The sequence below is a fragment of the Dryobates pubescens genome, chromosome 31, assembly GCF_014839835.1.
Source record: "Dryobates pubescens isolate bDryPub1 chromosome 31, bDryPub1.pri, whole genome shotgun sequence".
In the NCBI taxonomy this organism is placed as follows: domain Eukaryota; kingdom Metazoa; phylum Chordata; class Aves; order Piciformes; family Picidae; genus Dryobates; species Dryobates pubescens.
The window spans coordinates 4,883,317-4,907,118 of NC_071642.1; the positions used below are offsets into that span (position 1 = coordinate 4,883,317).

At 55.3% G+C, this 23,802-nt stretch overlaps 1 protein-coding gene across 1 annotated transcript in view; it reads right to left on the bottom strand.

Annotated features, from left to right (window-relative positions):
• Positions 1-844: 844 nt before the first annotated feature.
• The window catches only part of ONECUT3 (one cut homeobox 3), a 28,493-nt gene continuing 5,535 nt past the window's right edge, over positions 845-23,802 (bottom strand). Inside the window, exon 2 of the mRNA XM_009909642.2 lies at positions 845-1,359. Within this exon, the coding sequence (XP_009907944.2) occupies positions 1,067-1,359 (293 nt within the window). The 3' untranslated portion in view covers positions 845-1,066. The remainder of the gene's footprint in view (positions 1,360-23,802) is intronic.

The window sequence follows — 23,802 nt, forward strand, 5'->3', positions numbered from 1 at the left end:
AAGTCTCTCCTCCCGTCTCCTTTTTCCCAAACAATTCCTTATGTTTTAAATACCCGAATTCTGTAGCTAAAAATGTGCTTCTTTGACCTGCTTGGGCGCCAGGCGAGGCGGTGCGGCCACGGTCCCCGGTCCGGCCACGGCGCTGGGGGTGGAGGGGATGCTCGGCCGCGTGGAGGCCACAGCCAGGAGGTTTCCTTTGCCGTGAAAGTTCCTCTGGGAGGGATCCAGGGACAGGTGCTCTCGTGGGTTGGGGTGAGTGTGTGCATGGGGGAGGTGGGGGTGTGGGGGGGGGTGCTCTTGGGGGGTGTTGGAGGTGGAAGGGGCTTGGCGGAAGGTGCCCGTGGAGGAGAATGGGGCTACAGGAATGGTCTCGACCAGGCGGCCAAAGCCTTCCCAGGGAGGGAAAAGCCCAAGTGTCAATGGCAGAGAAGGTCTGGCTGCCTCGGGAACCTCACTGCACCTCAGCGTGGGGGAAAAGCTTTCAGCAGCCAGAGACCTGGCAGGAGCCTGGTCACCCTCCTCATCCCCCTATGGAACCCTAGAAGAGCTGGCCCTGATTGCATGGGGTTGTGCCACAGCCCAGCCCCATGGCTCCACCTCTTGTGTCTCCCTCACCTGTACCCCTCCACCTAGGGGTGGCTGTGGCGGAGACCCAGGTTGGTGGTGGGGTCAGGGGATGCCCCTTTCCCCAGACACCCTGGTGGGCACGTGTAGACAAGGTCCTGTGGTCCCCAAGGACCAGGCGTGCTTCCAAACAGCACCTCCCCCTCTCCCTCCACCTGGCATCATCCCTGCTCCACAGGGCTTTCCTCCAAGTCCTCCTGGGGATGGAGCTGACCTGGTGGCAAACCCTTTCCCTGCTCCACAAGCTGGCAGGACGTGGCAGAAGGATTGTGGCACGAGGCCTCCGTCCAGAAGTGACAGCTGGCTGAGGGTTTGGTAGGCTGAGGGCCCCACAGCATCCAAAAGCACCCACCCTGGGACATGAGCGTGAGGCTGGGGGTCGGCTTTGTCATGAGGAGGATGCCTGGGAAGGGGGAGGGAAGGGCTGGGCAGGGGGGGGACATCATGCTTTGGAGAAAGTGCTTGTAGAGGACGAGGGCACCCCGGGGTTCGCGCCTGGCTCCTCCTGCCAGCGGTTCATGCACCGCCGCCGGGCGTTCATGAAGAAGTTGCTGACGGTGTTGAGCTCCAAGCCCAGCTGCTGGGAGATGGTCATCTGCATCTCCTTGGAGGGCCTCTTGTTCTCCTTGAAGATGGCGATCAGGGTGCGGCGCTGGAGGTCGGTGAAGACCAGGCGCTGCTTCTTGGGCTGCAGGCTCCTGTCCTTCTGCTGCTCCTGCTCCTTGCGTTTGCAAGCTGGGGGTTCAAAGGAGAGAAGGAGGGACAGTCACTACCTGCCTGCTCACCACCCTGCCCCGCTGCCAGGATGCCAGGCTGCCTTCCCAAAAAATAAAACCCCAGGCCCTTCCCTCCAGCGAAGCTGCTGGCTTGTAGCCCATCGCTCCCTAGGCTACCTCCCTCCTCTTCCTCCCTCTGCGTCCTGAGCCTCTCAAGGGCAGCAGCGTGGGAAGGGCCTGGGTGAAGCCCATCGCCCCTTCAGGTGCCCAGGGAATGCCCAGGTCTCAGCATCTCCAGGTGACCTTGGGACTAGAGACTGAGGAAACTCCTAGGCTGGCTCTGCTCCTGCAGCCTGGCCATCAGGAGCTGCTCCATGCCTTAATTTTGGGGGTGATCCACGAGCCTCCCTCTCTCACTGCACCCTGGTGTGGTCACCCTCACCTCCTCAGCACCTCTGTGGATCTCACTGGAGGACTCAAGGAACCTCTATCTCTTGGCCACCAAGTCTCTCAAAATACAGGGAAGAGCCAGGGGCAGGGACATTGCAAGGGGGCAGCCTGCAGCCACCACATCCTACAGCAGACAGCCTGTAAGGACCATCTGTGGTTCCGCCTGCTCTGGGAAGGCATTTTCCTGCCTCTGGAGGATGGAGAACAGCCTGAGCTACCTGAAGCTCCAGGAAATTCCATCTCTCCTGCATGCCTTTGCTGCTGGATCCTTTGGCATGTGTGGCAGTTTGAGCCAGCAGCAGATCAAAAGCCTCCCCTCCAGACTTGGCTGCAAACATGGAGGGAGGAAGGGAGGGAGGGAGAGAGGTGAGCAGGGACCTTTGGTAAACATCTGGATTTTAACTGGAGGAATCTTTAGCTCACTGCTGGTGGAAGGGGTGAGAAAAGGAGACTTTGCTATGATGTTCCTCTAGAACATTATGCAGTTAACTGAGGCTGGTGGAGGTTGCTGGTCCACTTCCACCTCAAAGAAAGGATGACCTCAAAGCTGTCGAGGTGAGAGCAAGGTGCTCAGAAACCTGACTGGGTCAGGGCTTGGCAACATGTGGGCACTGTGGGTGGGAGCATGAGAGGCCCATGGGCAAGGCAGGGCACAGGTCTGACCCTCCAAGGCTGGGGCCACAGAGTTTCCTCCTGGAAAAGCTCAGAAGAGAGTCAGGGAACTGTGGGCTGAAGACTTGCTGAAAAGAGCCCCAGACAGCAACAGTCTGCAGCCCTTGGAGTTTCTTGGTTCACACCTTCCAAAGGATCTGACAGGAAGGGCACAGATCCTTCAAGACATTCTCTGTTGGAATGTTGCTGAGTGACAGAGATTTCGACTTGGGTCTCTGAGACCTTTCCACCAGCCTCTTCAACCTGGTGCACAGACCTTGGAGGGGGCAGAGGCCAAGGCTGAAAGCCACTGCCACAGAAATGGGACAGCATCTTGGCTCCCTGAGCCAGGAATTGCCCTCAGGCTAAGCAGCTGCTCTGCAAACCTCCACGGCCAGGCTGTGTAGGAAGGTAGGCAGCTGAGCAGCCTCACAGTAATGGGAGCATGTCTGAAGCCACTTCTTCCTCACTGGGGAACAAGCAAGGTCTCCTCTGGTTCTTCTGGACTAGATGATTGCTAGAGGTCCTTTCCAACCTCTGCCATGCTGTGAGTGAATGGCTCTTCAGCTGACCTGCACTATGAGTCTTCTTTACTCCAGTATCTGAAGGGGGCTACAAGAAAGCTGGGAAAGGACTTTTGAAGGTGTCAGGGAGTGATAGGACTGGGGGGGATGAGATAAAACTAGAAGTGGGGAGATACAGGTTGGATGTTAGGAAGAAGTTCTTCCCCAGGAGGGTGGTGAGAGACTGGCACAGGTTGCCCAGGGAGGTGGTGGAAGCCTCATCCCTGGAGGTGTTTGCAGCCAGGCTGGAGGTGGCTCTGAGCAGCCTGATCCAGTGTGAGGTGTCCCTGCCCATGGCAGGGGGCTTGGAACTGGCTGAGCCTTGAGGTCCCTTCCAACCCTGACAATTCTGTGATTCTATGATGTCCACCCCTTCCACCCCAAGCTGGGGAAACCTCGAGCTCAGTGAAGCAGATCCTTTCTCCAACACCTTCAGCTTCCTCTCCCAGCTCACTGGGCTTGGTCCTTGCCCCATCCCCACGCAGCTGGTGGGAGCCTTCAATTCTGCTCCCGCTGGATCAGGGGACAGGAGGCACCAACCTTGACAACGATGGACCTCCACACCCAGGCCAAATCGGGCAGCCCTGGGTGTGGAGAGCCTTCCCCTCCCCTCCTCCCACCCCAGGCAGGTTTAGCTGCAAACCTACCATCCTTGAGGGACAGCCTGAGCCCTGGTGGGACCCTGTCCCGGGGGTACCTTACTCAAACAGCCAGCAGAGAATGGTTTAGTGGAAACCTACCCTATGACCATCAGATGCTTGCAAAAAGAACAAACAAACAAACAAAATACTTTATAGAAAAGTTGACTTTGGTTCCAGACATGAGTTTAAAGAAACCCAAACCAACACCTCCCCCCACACTCCCCAGCTTTCCCTTCCCCCCACCCCCAAAACCAGCCAACCAACAGAACAGAGCCCCCCACACACACACACACCCTCTGTGCACATTTGGAGCAGCTCTGCCAGCCCCCTCCCCACCTGCTGTATGCCTTCCCACTGCCCCCTTGCATGCTTGGTTCCAGCCCCACGCTGGTGGCACTGGGAGGAACCTGGTGGCACTGGTGGGCACCTCGTGGGCATGGCTTTGGCTCTGTAAGGTGCAGCTTATGCTGCCTCTGTCCACCCTACATGCAGCAGCTACATACATATGTGTGCAGGGATGTGGAGGTACAGGTGCAGGGATGTGTAGGTACTCACAGGTGTAGGGATGTGGAGGTACAGGTGCAGGGAGGTGTAAGTACTCACAGGTGCAGGGATGTGGAGGTGCTCACATGTGCAGGGATGTTTCTCCCCACCCACACCCTGAAGGACCTGCTGGAGCCATGCTGACCCTGCTGCAAGCCCAGCAAAGCCACTGGGACCTCCTTTGCTCCCTTGCTCTCCCACCTGCTTGCTCTCATTCCCACCAGCAGCACTGGACAGCCAGCCCCAGCATTCCAGCTCTCCAAGCTCACATCTCCACCTCCCCATTCCATTCCTAGGAGTAATTATGACAAACCACTCACCCCGAGGCTCCCAGACAAACTCTAACCATCAGAGTCTTGCTGGTCATACTGGGATCCAGCAGATACTTCCCACCAGCACAGCTTGCTCAAAGCCTCATCCAGCCTGGCCTTCAGCACCTCCAGAGAGGGGACAGCCACAGCCTCCCTGGACAACCTGTTCCAGTCTCTCCCCACCCTCACTGCTAAGAATTTCTTCCCCATCTCCACTTTCAGTCTCTCCTCTCCCAGCTCAAAGCCGTTGTTCCTCACCCTGGCACTCCCAGCCCTTGTCACCAGTCCCTCCCCAGCTCTCCTGGAGCCCTTCAGGTCCTGGCAGGCTGCTCTGAGGTCTCCCTGGAGCCTTCTCTTCTCCAGGCTGAAGACCCCCAACTCTCTCAGCCTGTCCCCACAAGGGAGGTTCTGCAGCCCTCTGATCATCTTGGTGGCCTCCTCTGGCCCTTCTCCAACAGCCCCAGGCCCTTCCTGTCCCGGGGGCACCAGAACCGGAGCCGAGGGCCGAGGGCTGCAGAGGCAGTGGTGCCACCAGCTCCACACCTCTGTTATTTTTGGCCTCCCTCATTTCCTGTGCTCGTTTGTTTATTTATTAATTTCTTTTTCTGCTGACGCAGCCCAAGCCCCCCCCAGCCCCTCCCCCGCTCCTTCCCCAGCTCAATCTAATTACAGCTCCGCAGCGCAGGGATCGATCGGGACGCTGCTCAGCTCTATTTATGGTGGCCATCAACCCCCTCCCCCCCCCCCCCTGCCCCCAGCACAGGATCTTTTCCCTACCCCACATCCCCCAGGCACTGCTTTCCCAGGCAGGCTGGAGCTGGCCATCCCCATGTCCCTGTGTGGTGGGAGCCAGGGACAGGGATCAGCTCAGGGCACGGCTCCGAATCCCACCCAGCTCGGCACGGGCTGGGGGAGGTTCTCTGGGCTTCAAAATGCTTTTTATACAAATCTCAAACTCCAAAGGACTCTGCACAGAATCACTGGATGGTAGGGGTTGGAAGGGAGCTCTGGAGATCATCAAATCCATCCCCCCTGCCAGAGCAGGGTCACCCAGGGCAGGAACACATCCAGGTGGGCTTGAAAGTCTCCAGAGGACTCAACCACTTCTCTGCACAGCCTGCTCCAGTGCCCTCCCACCCTCGTAGCACAGAAGTTCCTCCTCATGTTTAGATGGAGCTTCTGTGTTGAGGTTTATGTCCATTACCTCATGTGCTGTCACTGAGGACCACTGACAAGACCACTGAGAGCATTCTTGTCTCTCAGTCAGGTACTGGAGGGTCTCTGGGCCCAACTGCAGTCCATGGGGTTGGGAATGTGGCTTCCACCTTGCCTCTGCATTATCTCCCCAGCAAACAGCCACAGCACAGGGTGCTACCCTGGCCTGTCCTGCTCCTTGCTCCTCCTGGGGCACAGGAGACCCTCATAGCACCAGAACCAACAGTGAAGAGAAGGATTGGGGTCCCCTATGACCAATGGGAATGCTCTGAGTAAGGAGTTGAGCTCATACATAATGGAGGTCTCTCTTCTCTCACATTCTCTCCTCAGCTCATCTCACAGTGTCTGAACCTCTGAGACCTCCACAGCTCAGCCAGGCTTGGCTGAAACCAGCCAGCAAGGAGTGACAAGGAGGAAATCATAGAATATTAGGGGTTGGAAGGGACCTCCAAAGATCATCCAGTCCAACCCCCTGCCAGAGCAGGATCATGTAGGGCAGGTCACACAGGAACATGTCCAGGTGGGTTTGGAATTTCTTAGAGAAGGAGGAGACTCCACAACCTCTCTGGGCAGCCTGCTCCAGGGCTCCAGCACCCTCACACCAAAGAAGCTTCTCCTCATGTTGAGTGGAACTCCCTGGGTTCCAGCTTTTGTCCATTGACCCTTGTCCTGTCACAGGGCACTGAAATGAGCCTGGCCCCTTCTTGACACCCATCCTTATCATGTAAACATTAGTAAGATCTCCTCTCCAGACTAGCCAGCCCCAGGGCTCTCAGCCTTTCCTTCCCATACAGATGTTGCAGTCCCTTCATCATCCTCATAGCCTCCATTGGACTCTCTCCAGCAGTTCTCTGTCTCTCTTGAACTGGGGAGCCCAGAACTGGACCAAGCACTCCAGTTGTGGTCCAGGCAGGGTAGATCAGAGGGAGAGGAGAACATCCCTTGACCTGCTGGCCACACTCTTCATGCATCCCATCCCTCAGGTAGCTGACCTGGCTGAGGGGAAAAACACAAGGGGTAGACAAGGAAGGAGCTCGAGGAGAGGAGAAGCAGGAGGAAAGACCTCTGCCAGCAGAGACATCCCACGGGGTCCACCTGAGGACTTCTGCTGAGGGCTTCTACCTCTGCCAGAGCCTGGTGTCAAGAGAAGGAGAGCGTTCTCCTTGACTTCACCTTGACCAGCAGAAAGCAAAACATCCTCCAAATCACCTCTAAAGGAGCCATCAGCGAGACAATCAAAGCGGCTGCTGCTCAGGAGCCGCGATTACTCCGCGCAGCGTGAACTCCGCCAAGCGTTTAACTAATACCCGACGGCTTGGCAGGCTCCCGCTGCCCCCCAGCCCCGGCTCCCTCTGCCACAGCCGCAAACCTCCCCTCGCTCAGCCCCAGCCTCCTCTCCCTCTCCAGCCGCTCGCAACCACAACCTGCAATTTTCTGCCCACTTTGCTTAAGTGCTGGCGATTTGTTGAAATCACAAAAAGACAGCCGGCGGCTTTCAGAGCCAGCCCCGGCGAGGTGAGGGGGAGAAAAACATCCCCAAAACCACCCACTCCGCTCCTTTTTCTCTCTGTCAATGCGGCTCGCAGCGGGGTCGAGGGATCGAGGAGCGTTTAGGGGCTCTAAGGGAGGTGGAGGAAAGGATGAAGGAGGGGGGATCTGGATGTGGTTGGTCAAGGACAGGTTTTTTGCAGGGCAGAGGTGGGCTCCGGTTGGGAAATACATTCATAGAATCACGGAATGGTTTGGGTTGGAAGAGACCTCAGAGATCATCCAGTTCCAACCCCCTGCCATGGGCAGGGACACCTCCCACCAGCACAGGCTGCTCAAGGCCTCATCCAGCCTGGCCTTGAACACCTCCAGGCAGGAGGCAGCCACAGCCTCCCTGGGTAACCTGTGCCACTCTCTCCCCACCCTCAGTGCTAAGAATTTCTTCCTCATCTCCAGTCTCAATCTGCCCTCCTCAAGCTTCAATCCATTCCCCCTCAGCCTATCACTGCAAACCCTTGTAAACTCATAGAATTGAGTTGGAAAAGGCCTCTAAGATCATCCAGTCCACCACCAGGGCCACCAAACCATGGCCCCAAGTGCCGTGGCCACATGGTTAAAACAAAACCAGCCCCGCTCCCGAAACCCACAGCGTGGGAAAACCACGTCTCAGACCCCTCCAGAGCCTGAGAGATGTGGCCAGAAGCTGTGACACATCTGCAGATCGACATCCTCACGGTCCTGCCGGCTCAGAGCCCCAGGGGCCAGCCAGAGCTCCTGTCGTCCTGTCCCCCCCCCCTTCCCCGGTGCGTGTCCCCCCACGCCACGTGGGGCAGAGGCTTCCCCCGGCGTCCCTGGCAGCTGCCAGAGGATGAGTCCTCAGGCCCTGGGAGAGCCCCTGGTCATTGGTATGCAGGCAGCACGCCGCGGGGTGAGCATCTTCCCCGAGCCCAGCAAATTAAATCTTCCTCTGAAGGCTGCAAATGAGGAGATGAGCCGAGACAAAGCGCTCGCCCCGCGCTGCCGCCGGCCCAGCCCTGCCCTTCCCTTCCTCTCCCTTCCCCGGCGCAGGGCTTCGGGGACCGGCTGCGGCCAGCAGCCTCTGATCGACCCGCGCAGGGCTGGGAGGTTGTCGCCAGCCGCCCACAACGACCACCCCAACCCTCTCCCCCACTGCCCAGGGGCCTGTGGAGTGGGTTGGCAGGTGGAAGGAAAGGACTGGAATGAAACGATGAAGATGATCAGAGGGCTGCAACAGCTCTGCCTCAAGACAGGCTGGCAGAGTTGGGGCTGTTCAGCCTGGAGAAGGGGATTCTGCTCCTCTGCTCTGCCCTGCTGAGACCTCACCTGCAGTGCTGTGTCCAGTTCTGCTGCCCCCAACGCAAGAAGGACCTGGAGCTGATGGAGAGGGTCCAGAGGAGGTCACAAAGACGCTCAGAGGGCTGCAGAACCTCTACTGTGGGGGCAGGCTGGGAGAGTTGGGGCTGTTCAGTCTGAAGAAGAGAAGGCTCCAGGGAGAGCTCAGAGCTGCATTTCAGTATCTGAAGGGGAACTACGGGAAGGCTGGGGAGGGGCTGTTCAGAAGGGCCTCTGGGGATAGGATGAGGGGCAAGGGTTTGGAACTGGAACAGGGCAGAGTTAGGTTGGACATCAGGAGGAAGTCCTGCACTGTGAGGGTGGGGAGACACTGGAACAGGCTGCCCAGGGAGGCGACTGTGGCCCTGCCCCTGGAGACATTCAAGGTCAGACTGGCCGTGGCCCTGTGCAGCCTGCTGTAGCTGGAGCTGTCCCTGCTGCCTCCAGGGGGGTTGGAGAAGATGATTTTTGAGGGTCCCCTCCAACTTGATGCAGTCTGAAATTACAAGCCCTCGGTGCTCCACTGGGGTGAGGATGGTCCCTCCTGAGAGGGAGTTCAACTGGGAGAGGCTGGAGGGGACTCTCAGAGCCACCCAAACAACACCAGCCCTGTGGGACCTCATTTTGCCTATTCTCAAGCTTTGCCTGATCTTTCTTGGTGTTCTCAGCTTTGCCAGTGCTGGAGCAGCCAAGTTCGTCAGGGCTGAGGGATGGTGAAGAGACACAAAGCAGCTGTGGTGGCTGCAGGTGGGCTTGGCTCCATCCCTCCATATTTATCCTGCTTTTATTCTTGTTCTTTCCAGCCCAGCTTCTGTCAACCCCACCAGAGACAGCCCTGGCCTGAGCCAACTGCATCAGACCCCTCATGGACACAAACACTTTGAAACGACTTTAAAAGGTGTTGTGGCTCTAAGCCTTTCCTTTCTGCAGGGGTTTGATTTCTCACTTGCTTTTCTGGAGCCTTGCATAAAAGGAGACCTGGTGCCTAGCTCCGAGCACCCCACCCCTGTCATCCCACCTGCTGGCAAAGTTGCTTCCCCCTTTTCCCCCATCTCCTCCTTTTCTAAGGCTTTTCTTTTTTAAGGGCCATGTTTGGCTGCTGCTCCTTGTCCCAGCTCCTCGACCACTGCCACCAAGGAGCTGCTCAGCGCTTAGCAGTGCCAAGCACAGCCCAGGTCCTTCCCAGCTGCCTGGGGTGAGGGAGAGCTGGGCAGTGGTGCCCTGGGAGTCCTCCCAGCTGCTCCATTCTCCTCACTCTTCTCCCCAGTCACGGCCACTTAGTGTGATGAGGCCAAATTGGTGCTAATGAAGTGGTGGAGTCAGGCAGCGGCAGGCAGGAGCCGGCAGCGCCGCGGGGGACGGCAGCAGCAGGGGATGGTTGTCACCTTCTGGGAGAGAGAGGTGAGGTGGGGATGAGGAATGTCTGGAAACCCTCCGACCCCTGAAATGAGTTTTCCTTGGAGCCAGCAACACTCGTTCATGCTCAGCCTTGGCACAAGAGCCCCAGCTGCAGAACTCGGGGGGGAGAAGGGAGTCTGGGGTTCAGTTCATGCCACAGTGACACAGAGAATCAAGAAGCGCCAGACAGGGAGCCTGCCTCAGGGGTCTGAGGTAAAGGACTTCCCTGTCACTCACACAGCTGTGGGTCCAGCTCTGTCCTCACTCCTCTATAAGAAAGGGGCAGCAAAGATCTATCTCCACTTGGCATCAGGGGACCCCTTGGTATCCAGAGAGACCTTAGAGCAGCCTTCCAGGACCTGAAAGGGGCTTGCAAGAAAGGCAGGGAGGCACATTTTACAAGGGCTTGGGAAAGGATTGAATCTTGATGAGGGCAGACTAAGACTGGAGATGAGGAAGAAATTGTTGGGAGTGAGGGTGGGGAGACACTGGAACAGGCTGCCCAGGGAGGTTGTGGATACCTCCTCCCTGGAGGTGTCCAAGGCCAGGTTGAATGAGGCCTTGAGCAACCTGAGCTAGTTGGAGGTGTCCCTGCCCATGGCAGGGGGTTGGAACTGGATGACCTTTAAGGTCCTTTCCAACCCGAACCATTCCATGAATCTGAATCTATGAATCACCCTGGGCTGCTGCTCAGTGATTCTCATCCTGCTGAGCTCCTCCTGCTAAACTCCCACTGCCTCCAGCAGCTCCTGGAGCTGTGTCTCCGAGCAGGGCCAGACAAATCCAGCGATCAATGCAGCACATCTCATCCCAGCACATCGCTCCCCAGCTGCTCTCGCTGCAGAGATGCTGTCCAGAGCTGTTACCATCCAAATAATATTTGCTGCAGAGAGGGGAAAGGAGTAGAAGAGGGAAACCAGCAGTTTTCAGCATTTCCTGCTTAAATCTGGTCTTGGGTGGATTTGGTCTTGGGTGGATTTATCAGATGGTGAAGTGGGAAGCTCTCTCAGGGTTTGGCTGAGCCAGTTCTTAGATGGCTGCTGGCTTTCCTGCTCTGTGGTGCTGTGAAAACCAGGAAAATCTGTAATCCTCCAGGAGAGGGTGATGAGGTTTGTTTCACCAGGGTTTGGGACCCTCTGAGGTTTGTTTCACCAGGGTTTGGGACCCTGCTGGAGGGTCTGAGCAGCGACTGCTTCCTCTCAGTTGCCCCTCAGATCAGGAGGGACCTTCCAGACCGGAGCCCTTCCCTGCTGCCAGTTGCTACTACAGAAGGCTTCAGCTCTCCAAGGTGGTATCCAGCCTGGATGCCCCAGCTCCAACCATAACCCAGCTCCTGGCTATTCACACCTGGCAGGACACTATCCATGTCCTTGGGCAGCAGCTCGTGCTGGTGGCACGTGCCCAGGACGGTGACTGCACGCTGAGGGGTCTGGGCACAACACAACTCCCTGAAAGGAGGTTGGAGCTAGGAGGGAGTCTGTCTCTTCTCCCAAGAAACAGACTATAGAACAAGGGGAAACAAGACTCAAGCTGCACCAGGAGAGGTTTAGGTTGGACATGAGGGACAATTTCTTTCCCAAAAGGGTTGTCAAGCCCTGGCCCAGGCTGCCCAGGGTGGTGTCACTGGAAAGGCTTCAAAGCTGTGGGGATCTGGTGCTGAGTGCCAGGGCTTGGTGGTGCCCTGGCAGTGCTTGGCTCAGGGCTGGACTGGATGATCTGAAAGGTCTCTCCTCAACAAAGCAGTTCTGTGATTCTATGGCAAGGATGGGGGGACTGGCACCCGAGCTAGAGAGTGGGGGGCAAGAGGCTGGGGGCAGCAGTGGTGCCCAGGGGCAGGACAAGGGGCAAGAAGGACAAACCAGGAGGTTCCAGGTGAATAGGAGGAGAAAGTTGTTTGGTGTGAGGGTGCTGGAGGCCTGGAGCAGGCTGCCCAGAGATGTTGTGGGGTCTCCTTCTGTGGCGAGCTTCCAACCCCCCTTGGCCATTGTGCTACCAAGAGCTGCCTTCGGCGACCCCTTCCCAGCATCATCCCCCCCCCCCCCCCCCCCCGCCGCCATTTCGGAGCGCGGCTCGCTCCTGCCGCTGATTGGTTTGCTTCCCCCCACCCCTCACACATGACGGTCTCTCCCCGCCGCGCTGGCGCCCCCCTGCGGACGCACGGGCGCATTCCCCCCTGGGGGCCGTGGCAATGGTACGACTCGCCCCGCCCCCCGACGCCTCTGTCCAATGGCGCTTTGCAACCGCGGCCCCCCCCCACTCTCTGGGCGCCATGGGCTGTTCCAGCCGCCCCACACTGTGCGAGTGGTGCGGACCAATGCGTGCCGAAAGGGGGAGCGGGGCCAGATAGCGCCGGGAGCGGCTGGAAGGGCATCCTCAGCCCGGCTGCGGAGCAGGGGCCCTTAGCCTGCCGCTTCACCGTCCCACGGCTGCCCCATCGCTACCCGATCGCTACGTCACACAGTGTCCCATCGCTGCCCCATTGTCACCTCCTGTAATGTGCCATCACTGCCCAACAAGTGCCTCACTGCTGCCCCACACGCTGCCCTGTCACTGCTTCAGCGCTGCCCCACATCTGCTCTGTTGTCTCCTCTTGTAGTGTCCCATCACTACCCCACACGTTGTCCCATATTGCGACCCTATTGTTGTCCCCATCACTACCCCACATGCATCCCCATGACAACCCCATCACTGCCCCATTGCTGCCCCATCGCTGCCTCATGCTGCCCCATCACTATCTCACAGGAAGCCCCACCACGACCCCACACACTGCCCCACCACCTACCCCCCACGGTGGCATGACCTCATCACTGCCCCATCACTGCCTCCTCACTATCTCACACACTGCTCCGTTGCCACCCCACACACATCCGCATCACGACCCCATTGTCACCCTGTCGCTGCCCCATCACTGCCCCAACCACAATCCCACCACAACCCCATCAGTGCCCCCTCACAACTCCATCACTGCCCTATCGCAGCCTCTTTACTACTCCACACGCAGTCCATCGCTGCTCCACAAACAACCCCGCAGGCATCACCCCCTCCGCATTGCCCCCCACCTCACACAGCCAGCCCAGCCCCAGCCCAGGCCCCACTGCCCCCCAGCTGCGTGGGGCCGGCGCTAAGGCAGTGGCTGCTCCCCCGGCGCTGCCGTTATTAGCGCAGCTCCCAGGGTATTTCCCGCAGTAATTGGGCTGATCTGCCAGGGATTACGTGCTGCCGCTGCCACGATGGATGATGTTTTAATTCAAGCAGGGCACCTCCAGGGAGGGGAGGGCAGGGCAGGGTCGGGACAGAGACCCCCAAGCACCTGGAGAGGACACACGAGCTGGGTTGGATGCCCTCATGTGATGAAGGGGTTGCCTGGGCACAGGCAGCAGTGCTTAGGAGGGGGTTTAGGATGAGGAGCAACTGAAAATGTAGACCCTACTGGGTGCCTGAGCTTCAGGTTATTCCCAGTCTGGGAGCTGGGCCAGGAGATAGTCCATAATGAGATCCCAGTGCTGGGACACCAGTGATCCCAGCTTGCTAGGATGGATCATCCTTCATGGCTGCAAAGCAGCCAAGGATGCTCCACAGCAGCTGGGGATGGCCTTCCCCAGCTCCCAAATAACAGCTAGGGAGGGAGACCCTTCCAAACCTCCAAATCACAGCTGGGAGGGTCATTCCCAGCTCCTAAATAACATCTGGAAGGGTCCTTCCTAATTCCCAAACAACATCTGGGAGGGTCCTTTCCAACTCAAAAACAATGATTGGGTGGATCCTTCCCAAGTCCCAAATGATGTCTGGAAAGGTCCTTCCCAGCTCCCATATAACATCTAGGGGAGGATCCTTCCCAAGTCCCAGATAACATGTGGGAGGGGAATGACCAGTCCGGGTGGTGCCCACGATCGCAGCCCCCCAGCTCCTTCTCCCTGCCCCTCTCTGGCCCCATCCTGTTGAGGTGGGGGCGAGGTGGGTGGTGGTGGTGTTGCTTTTGCTTCCTCCCCTTTGGCCACAGCAGAGAAACTCCCCCCCCCCCACTACTCCCAGCATTACCTTTAAGGATGACCCCCACGCAGAGCTGTTCCTCCTGGTAAAGCAGCAATTAATCACAGCAAGCATGGGATGGATTTGCAATCAGCTCCCTGCTCCCACCACCCCCATTTCACAGCCCTGGGTATTTTTCCTACCACCCTCTCTTGCCCCCCTCCCCCTCAATGTGGGGCTGGTGCAGCCCATTGATCCGGCCGGGTCGATGCTATTGAAACTCCCACGAGTGGCTTTAACTGCGTGTTGGATATTGCTGGCACATCACTCTGGTGGGTACGTGACCGGCAGGGAGCTACGGGGGAAGTGGCGAAGGGGAAGGGGCTGCGGGAGCCGGGATTAATCCCGACGGAGCTGGGTTATTCCCTGGGTTGTTCAGTGGGTGGGAGCTGCCCGACCCTGGGAGCTTCTCCTCGAAGGTGGGAATGTAATGGTGTGGCTAGGGCTGTAGGGGGGGTGTAGGAGGTGTTTTCGGGGGGATGGTCAAAGGGAAAGGGTTCTCTCAGCTAGGTTTTGTTGCTGCGTGGGAAAGGGGCTGGAGGGGAAGGGTGGAAATGGGCTGAGAAGGAAAAGAGGAGAGAAAAGGGGGAAATGAGAAGGAAAATGGGGGAAAAAAGAGAGAGAGAAAAGGAAGAGAAAAAGAAAATTAAAAAGGAATATGGAAAGAGAAAGAAAAGAAAAGGAAAAAAGGAAAGGAGGGGGGGAATGGGGAAAAGAGAAGGAACAGGGGGAAAATAAAAGAGAAAAAAAAGGGGGGGTAAAGAAAATTATAAAGAAAGGAGAATGGAAAGAGAAAGGATAAGGAAAGGGGAAGGGGGAAAGGAAAGGGGAAGGGGAAAAGGAAAGGAGAAGGGGAAATGGGGGAAAGGGGAAGGGGAAAAGGAAAGGAGAGGGGGAAATGGGGAAAAGGGAAGAAAAAAGGAGGAAATAAAGGAGAAAATGGTGAAAAATAAAATTATAAAGAAAGGGAAATGGAAAGCAATGAAAAAAGAGAAGGAAAAGGGAGAAAATTTTGGGGGGTGGAAGAGAAAAGGGAAGAGGGAAAAGAAAATTTTAAAAGGAAAATGGAAAGAAAGAAAAAAGGGAAAAAAGAAGAAAATGGAGAAGGGGAAGGAAAGGGGGAGAGAGAAGGAAGGGAAAAGAAGGAAAGGGAGAGAGAAAAGGAAAGAGGAAAAAAGAAATAGAAAAAGGGAAAGGAGCAGAAAAAGGAGAAGGGGAGGAAAAGGAAAGAGAAGGGGAGAAAAAGACAAAAAGAAGAAAAAAGGGGGAAATAAGAAGAAGGAAAAGGGAAAGACAAATAATAAAGGTGGGGAGAAAGAAAAGATAAAAGAGGAAGGAAAAAAAATAAAAGGAAATTAAAAGAGAAAGAGGACAAAGAGAACAAGAAAAGGAGGAGAAGAAAGCAAAAAGGAAAGGAGCACCAGGATCCAGTCAATGTCTCAGCTCTCTCCAGCCCAGTCTCACAGCCTCTTTGTTTTCCTCTTTCCCTTCTTGCCTGTTTTCTCCCAGTTTTGCAGGACAGAACAGAGCCAAGGATCTCCCTGCTGGGTGATGCTGACACTGCCCGGGGTGGGGGTCGTCCCTTCCCACCACCAGCCTTCCCTGCAGAGCAATGGGACAGAAGAGTGATGGGCTGGACTGGAACCATCATCCCAAGGCAGCACAAACCTTCCATCCACACCAGGAGAGAAGAGGCTGGGGGGTGTCTGAGCCCCACAGGTCATCAAATGTTCCCCCACCAAGTCCCTTGTCCAGGGGAGGTGACAATGCTCTAATGCCCCCCACCTCCCTCTCCAGGCTCTGCCTGCATCTTCTGCTGCAGAGAATGGGTCCCATCCTCCTCCAAACTGGCATCCACCACGGGGTAACTGCACCCCACCCTGGCCAAAATCCAGAGCAAAGAATGTGGAAGGCATCTTGGAGGTGTTGAAGGCAGAGGAGTGGCTGAGAACCTCCAGTTTGGGGCTGGGAACCATCAGTTTGGGGCTGGGAATCATCAGCTGATGACTGGGACTCACCAGTCTGGGGCTGGGAATCATCAGTTTAGGACTGGGAATCGTCAATTTGAGGCAGAGAATAATTAATTTGGGGCTGGAAATTGTTAATTTAAGGCTGGGAATCATCAGCTTGGGGCTGGAAGTCGTCAATTTGGGGTGGAAAAGGCTGTTTCAGTTTTGGGGAGATGTTTTCAGGTCATCTCCAGGAGAAGCCATCTGCTTTGAAATCAGCCTGATCTGGATGGCTTCTTTTTCAATCCTTTTTCCCTCCTGACACACAGAGCCCCTGATGATACCCCCACCCTTCACCCCATCTCTGTCTCCCCTCTGTTTACCTCATTTCTGACCCCCCCTGAGCTGGAAGCAGCCACAGCACAGCTGCAAGGTCGAGCACCAAGCTCACCACACACCACAAAAAAGCAAATCCAGTGCCCTAAATCCAGCCTGGTCCTGGTTCAGTGTGTGTGGGGACAGGTGGGTGAGGGGGTGTGTGTCCATAAGTAGTCCTCCAGATAGAGGAACTCCACTGGAAGTATCAGGGTAGGGGTTCATTGTCTTCCACGTGAGAAATGCCATCAAAATCCTGATGTTTAGCCCCCAGAAAGAGAACCAAAGGCGGGTGTTGATCCAGCAATCCATTTAAAGCCACGGGTCCCCCTGGGTGGCTCCAAAGCCTGGCAGTGTGCTGCCATCATACCACCCTCCTCATCCTCATTCCTGGCAAGTAGGGAGGCCTGTGGAGAAGGGATCCTACCATGGGAAGTGGACACCTCCCCCACTCAATGCCACAGGGGCTTTGGAAGCACAAATCACCACAGCATCAAACCTATGATGTTTTTGAGTGCTGGAGCAGGCTGCCCAGAGAGGTTGTGGAGTCTCCTTCTCTGGAGACTTTCAAGACCCATCTGGATGTGCTCCTGTGTGACCTGTGCTGGATTCTATGGTCCTGCTCTGGCAGAAGGGTAGGACTCGATGATATTCGGAGCTCCCTTCCAACCCCCAACATCCTGTCATCTGTGATCACCTTTGAGCCGAACTGGGCTGGATGCTGGTCCAGCCACTGAGCTGTAAACGATCCAGGTGGGTGCTGGGGCTGGGCCAAACAAGGGACCCTCAGAAGACGGGGGGAAAGAAAGAGAGTAGGGCCAGATTCCAGCGAAATGGGAAGGGCTGGGATGCTGCTGGCAGGCCCTGGCGTCACGGCCGCATTGCTGCCGCGCTGCCCGGTGCCGATGCTCCGTGCTGGGAGCTGCTTTCGCCGGCGGCTGAGCCGAGCCGAGCCGTTGATGTCTCTGTCAGCCCCCGATGCTATCAGCCGTCAGCAGCTCCTGATGCATTTGCAATTTTATCCCTAATGGAGAGAGTTTGCTCATTACCTGCTCTTTATCAGCCCAGGGTTGCCTGACTCCTGCAAAGGGCCATCGCTCTCCGGAGCTCATCATCCAGCTCAGAGGTCTGGCCCTTGTCGTGGCGTCAGCGAGTCCCTCAGCTCTACCAAGCCGGCGCTGCTGTCTTCACACACGTGGCACAAGCACTGTCACCCCCTCTCTTATCTGTGGGGAAACTGAGGCACGGGGCGGGGGGGATGGATGCTCAATGTGTCAAGCCACTGCTGAGTCACAGCTCGTGTCCCTTTGGCTGCATCATGGCACTTGTTGGGGATGTCCCCATAGCCAAAGACAGCCTTGCCCGTGGCTCCGTGCCCTCCCAGTGCTGGGAACTGTTGCAGAGGCTCCTTGGGAAGACCTTCACCTTTGAAGACCTCTGACATTGATCCACTCGGGGGTTTTACAGGCTCCCTGACAGCCAACCCTGATGTGTTGGGTCTTCAGGTGTGCCCTCAGAACTGTGCCACGCACTGCACCCTCCCAGCACAGCCCAAACTCACCAGCTCCCAGTATTTTTATGCCCTCCCTTGGCAGGGGGATTGCACCCAATGATCTACAGAGGTCTCTTCCAGCCACCACCATTCTGTGATGCTGTGATTTAGGGCTCCCTGGATTCATGCCAGCAACAGAAGATCTCCGATCTCCTCCAGCCTGGACTCAGCAGAGCTGGGTCCTTTGCCACTTGCCTGTGCCAGCACCAGCAGCAAAACCTGCAGTTTGCTTTTCCTTCATGGTTTTGTGTTTTGCCAAGACTTGGGGGTTTTCCTCACTGCTCTGCAAGAGAGGAGATGACAGCTGGTCCCCACAAGTGCCTTCCCACAGCCAGCCCCTGGTTCCCCCTCGGTGTGGGGACTTTCCAGCTCCTTCTCCTGAGCTCAGCAGAGCTGAGCCATGCTGGGACTGCCAGGAGCAAGGAGATTTCCCACAGCTCAAAGGGGTCAGTCCTGCTGGGTGATTTCTGTACCTTGACTTTGGGAACACAAAAAGGAGAAGGACAACCACAGCCATACAGCACTGAGGCAGGACAGCAGGTCCAGGTCTCCCAGTGGGGACATTGTCCAATGCAGGGCAGGTATGGTGGCATCTGCCAATCCCCAAATTAGAAGCCAGGCAGCAGTTTCCACCCCCCACAACTCCCCAAACCCAGCTCATGGTGATACTGAGTCCTCCAGGGCATGGTTTGGTTGGTGCAACCAGGTCCTGTGGTGCAGAGCTTGAATAAAACCCCAGGAACGAGAAGGTGAAGGAAAGAACCAGCATGACCCCAAAGGTGGGGACAAAAGATCAGTACCCATAGCAGGATGGGGGGAAGAGCAGTATGAGCAACCCCACTGCCCATCTCAGCCTGCCCATGGTGAGTGCACATGGATGGAAGTGGGGTAGGCTCATGTACAAGGGTGGGGGTGTTTGTGGGTGTAAATAGGTGTGGAGATGTGTGGGTGCTAGTGTGTTTAGGAGTCTGTAGGTGGGTGTACATGGGTGTAGGTTTGGTGTAAGTGGGTGGAGATTTGGTGCAGGTGGGTGGAAGTTTGATGTAGGTGGGTGGAGGTTTGGTGGAGGTGGTTAGAGGTTTGGTGTAAGTGAGTGGAGGTTTGGTGGAGGTGGGGGGAGATTTGGTGCAGGTGGGTGGAAGTCTGATGTAGGTGGGTGGAGGTTTGGTGCCGGTGGATGGAGGTTTGGTGGAGGTGGGTGGAAGTTTTGGGGTGGAGGTTTGGTGGAGGTGGGTGGAGGTGGTTAGAGGTTTGGTGTAAGTGAGTGGAGGTTTGGTGGAGGTGGGTGGAGGTTTGGTGCAGGTGGGTGTATACAGGTGTAGGAGGGTGTGTATGGGAGTAGGTGGGTGTAGGAGGCTGTAGGTGGTTGCATGTGGGTGTACATGGGTGTAGGTGGGTGTATGTAAGTGTGGGTGGGTGTAAGTGGGTGTAGGTGGGTGTGGATGAGTATGGGGGGTGCATGTAGGTGTACATGGGGGTAGGTGGCTGTAGGTGGATGTGCAGGGGTGTGGGTAGCTGTAGGTGGCTGTACATGGGGGTAGGTGGATTCACCTCCTCTCATCACGTAGCACCTCCAGGCCCACATTTCTTCTTCTTCACCCAGGCATTGCCCTGTCCATGCTGTGACCTCACCAGCTGTTGAACAACTCCAACTCCTTCAAAACCCCTTCAGATACTTTCTGGACCTCCTCACTCACACTGCAGAACCTCCGCCCAGCACCCAGAGCAGTGGCACCGATCCCTAACGGAACACAACAATGTTCCGTGGAAGACATTCAAAGTCCTCCCTTATCCATGCAAATGTGTCTCAGCTTTAATACCAATTTCATTTCAATGCCCTGGTCCCTCCTCCCAGCACCAGAGACTCCAGTGGGGGTGTTTTGTTTCATTGTGGTTTACCCAGCCCCAATGTTTTCACAATCCATCATCTGTTTGGCTTGCCCAACCCCACCTTGCTTTGAACCTTGCTGGAGACACTCTCTGTTGTCCCAGCCTCATTCCAAGCCATCATATCAATCATGGAGGAGATTTGGAATTTCCCCTTAATCAGCAAACTCGACGGCTGCCGACCTGCACGGAGCCAGCACTAAATGGGATGAAGGCTGCCAAAAGCTGCTGCCGGCTGCTCGCCAGCCCCAGCGCGCTCCTGCCTCGCTCCCGTTCCACCTGCCCAGCATCGCGTCTGCCTGAGGACAGATGGGCCTCCAGGAGAAAAGTTTTGCCTCCAGCTTCCCTTTTTGGACAAATTTTCAAGCCAAGGGCTGACCTCAGCCCCTCTGTGCCGTTGTTGGTGCTGTGCAGGAGGTGGGCAATGGCCAAGGGCATGTCTTGGGTGGATTGGATGCATCTGTTCCCGGCTGATGGGACACATCCCAGGTTGATGGGATGCATCCCAGGTTGGTGAGACAAAGGCCAAGTTGATTTGACAGACCCCAGCTTGATAAGACATATTCTGGGTTAGTTAGACACATCCCAGGCTGATGGGACACAACCTAGGCTGACGGGACTTGCCTCAGGTTGATAGGATACATCCATGCCAGGTTGATGGGACACATTAATCCCACATTGATCTGACACAGCCCAGGTTGGTGTGACAAATTCTAGGCTGACTAAAGCCTCAGCTTGATGCTGAGCAGCAGGCTTTGTGCATCCCAGCTCCAAAAAGGGAGCTGAGGCAAAGCCTGGTTGCATAGATGTCAGGTGAAGGCAGATCAAAGCTACCTGATGCTTCCATCTGTACCCTGGGTTCTGGGTTCCCTCTGCCCAAGCCTTGCCAAGATACCTGAAGGAATCAGGCAGCAAAGGGAGGAAAGCTCTTCCCCTGAAGCCAAGAAGGTGCTGGGAAGTGGCAGGTTCAGTTTCTACCGTGGCTGGGGAGGTGACAATTCCCGCAGAAAACAGCTCATCCCACAGCAGCCACGTCCCACACTGCACCCCAATGTCTGGAGCAGGAGGACACATTAGTCTCCAGATCCTCACGGAGCTGCCAAGCCCAAGCTTTTCCCAGCCAGACCCTGCTGGGGTGTTTTTCATTCGTCCTTATTTTTCTGGTGGCATGATCATCACCACCCAGCCACACGAAGGCTTCAGGCGAGGAGATCCAATCCTGCCTGGGAGGTTTCCCTGGGGAATTTCTGGTTCCTCCACACCCAGGAGATGCTGCAGGGAAGCTGGGGCAGGTGAGGTGGGATATTCCAGGGCAGGAAAGCAGGTGCCTGGGTCCTGCCCCTGTCTTCTCCTGCCATCACCATCCCTCCACCACGGCAGACGGCAGGTTCGTCCCCGATTTTGGCTTTCATCCCTGAGGAAATCACGGAGGAGGACAAACCTCTGCACCAGGAGCACGGGCAGAGCCTCCCCCCCGCCACCAGCCACCCTCTCTGCCAGGGGCGCAGGCTCCCCCAAGCCCTGCAACCGCATCCGAGGAGAAGGAGAAAATATTGGATTTGTTTTGTGGAGGAAAGAAAAAATCCAATATTCTGTCTGCGCTCCCAGACTCCGCGCCCGGCTACGGCCGGAAAACTGCTGTAAATCTCTCCTCTCCCCACCAGCTGCAGGAGCAAGAGCCCTTTGCCTTTTAACATTCTGATTTTTACCTCTGCTGGTTTAAACCCCACCAGCTCGGCAGTCTCTTTGTTGAGCAGAGCTTAAACCTGCTCTCCCAGCTCTCCCGACCCCGGGAAGCTGCCACGCACACCCTTCCCGGCAGCTCCCGGGCAGCGGCAATGAGATTTTAATAGATGTATTTTCAAATTAGTTCTGGGCCTTTCAAGACTTATCAGTTAAATGAGGTTTTTCAAATTGATTCAAAGGTCACTCGGAGAGTTTTCTCTTCTCTGTTATCTCTCCCTCCTGGTTTCAGTGGCCATTGACAGGACGGAGGAAAAGGGGAAAATATCACCCCCACCCCCACCCCCGGTGTTGTAAACCCCCAGGAGGAAAAGAAAAAGTAAAAAGAAAAGATAAAAAAGAGGGGGGAAGAAAAAAGGAGAAACAAGGCAAAAAGAGAAAGAAAAAGAAAAAGAGAAAGAAAAAAAATAAAAAGAAAAATATTTTAAAATAAAAAGAAAGACAATTAAGAAGAAAAGAAATAATAAAATAAAAAGAAAAAAGAAGAAAAGAAAAAAATTTAAAAAATAAAAATAAAAAAGAAACAGATAAAAATAAAGAAAAAGAGAAAGAGAAAAAGAAAAAAATAAAAAGAAAAAAGAAGAAGAAAAGAAAATTTTTAAAAGAAAAATATAAAGAAAAAGAAAAAGAAAAAGAAAAAGAAAAAGAAAAAGAAAAAGAAAAAGAAAAAGAAAAAGAAAAAGAAAAAGAAAAAGAAAAAGAAAAAGAAAAAGGAAAAAAAAAAAAGATGAAAAGAAAAGCAGCCAGAACTGCCCCCAAAAATGCCAAGAAAAGCCTCAGGTCTGGGCCCTGCTTTGGGGCTGCGTTGGGTTGTGCCTCTCGGGGAGAGGATGAGCAGGGCTCCAGAGGGGGATTTGGAGGAGCAGAATTCCATGGACATGGGGGGAATAGGACCCTGAGGGCACTGTGGAAGAAGGACCCGTGGACAAGGGGGAAACAAGTCCGGACACAGGGGAAGCAGGACTCATGTACATGGAGGAAGCAGGACCCTCGGAGAGCCGGAGCAGGATATATGGACGTGAATGAGCAGGACGCATGGACACTGGGGGAACAGGACATATGGACACTGAACGAGTGGGACCCATGGGCAGGGTGGGAGCAGGATCCATGGACTTGAAGGAGCAGGAGCCGGCAGACACGGGGGAGCAGAAGCCCACGGATAGGATGGGAGCAGGACGCGCGGACACGGGTGGGTCGTACCCAGAGGCACGACGAGGGAGGTTGTTTTCTGATGGGGAGGGCAGAAAACCCTCGATTTAATATTTAACCGGAGGGAGGTTTATTGGCCCCTTCGAGGCGCAGATTAGGAGCAAACAGAACAACAGCCGCGGGCGGAGCGGGGCTGATAAGGGCGCGGAGCGGTGCGCAGGGTGCGGAGAGGGATCGGCGGCGGCTGTTCCAGGTGGGAGGCGGGGAAAGTTGTGGAAAAAAAGAAAGTTAAAAAAAAAAGAAAAGAAAAGCAATACTCTGTAAAATAAAAACTATGCCAAAAAAGTTAAAACAAAAAAAAAGGGGGGGAAATTGAAATTAATTGAAATTAAGGGGGGAAAAAGGAAAAGGAAAAGGAAAAGGAAAAGGAAAAGGAAAAGGAAAATGAAAAGGAAAAGGAAAAGGAAAAGGAAAAGGAAAAGAAAAAGGAAAAGGAAAAGGAAAAGGAAAAGAAAAAAGAAAGAACACTGAAGAAAAAGAAAAAGGAAAAGAAAGAGAAAAAGAAAAAGGAAAAGAAAAAGGAAAAGAAAAAGAAAAAGAAAAAAGAAAAATAAAAAAGAAAAAGGAAAAAAGAAAAAGAGGAAAAATAAAAATGAAAAAGCAATTTTAAAAGAAAACAGAAAAAGGAAAGAGAGGAAGGAGGAAGGGAAATAAATAAATAATTAAAGCCAACCCTAAGGAAAACCAAACCCCAAGAAATCAAGGGGGAAAACCCCCAAACAAAACCCACCGCCACCACCACCACAAAACGCAAAACATTTTTCTTTCCTTTTCTCTTATTTTCCCCAAGAAGGCGGCGGTGCATTTCCCTCCGTTCCCTCTCTGTGGATTTTTCCCCTCGGGCATTTCTCCCGGCAGGGTCGCGGTGGGCTTCACATCCCCAAAATCTCCTCTTCCCCCTTTTTATGGCAGGGAATTCGGACCATTCGCTCCCGATGCTACCAACCTGCCCCGCGGCTGCGGATCAAAAGCGGCGAAACCTTCCGCGCTTTTCTGCCACTTTCCCAAGGCAAAATCTGCGGCCGGTGCACGGGGCCGGGATCATCCCGGTGCCCGCGGCCCGGCAGGGTAGGAGCCGGCGTTGGGCCAAAGTCGTTTGAAAAAG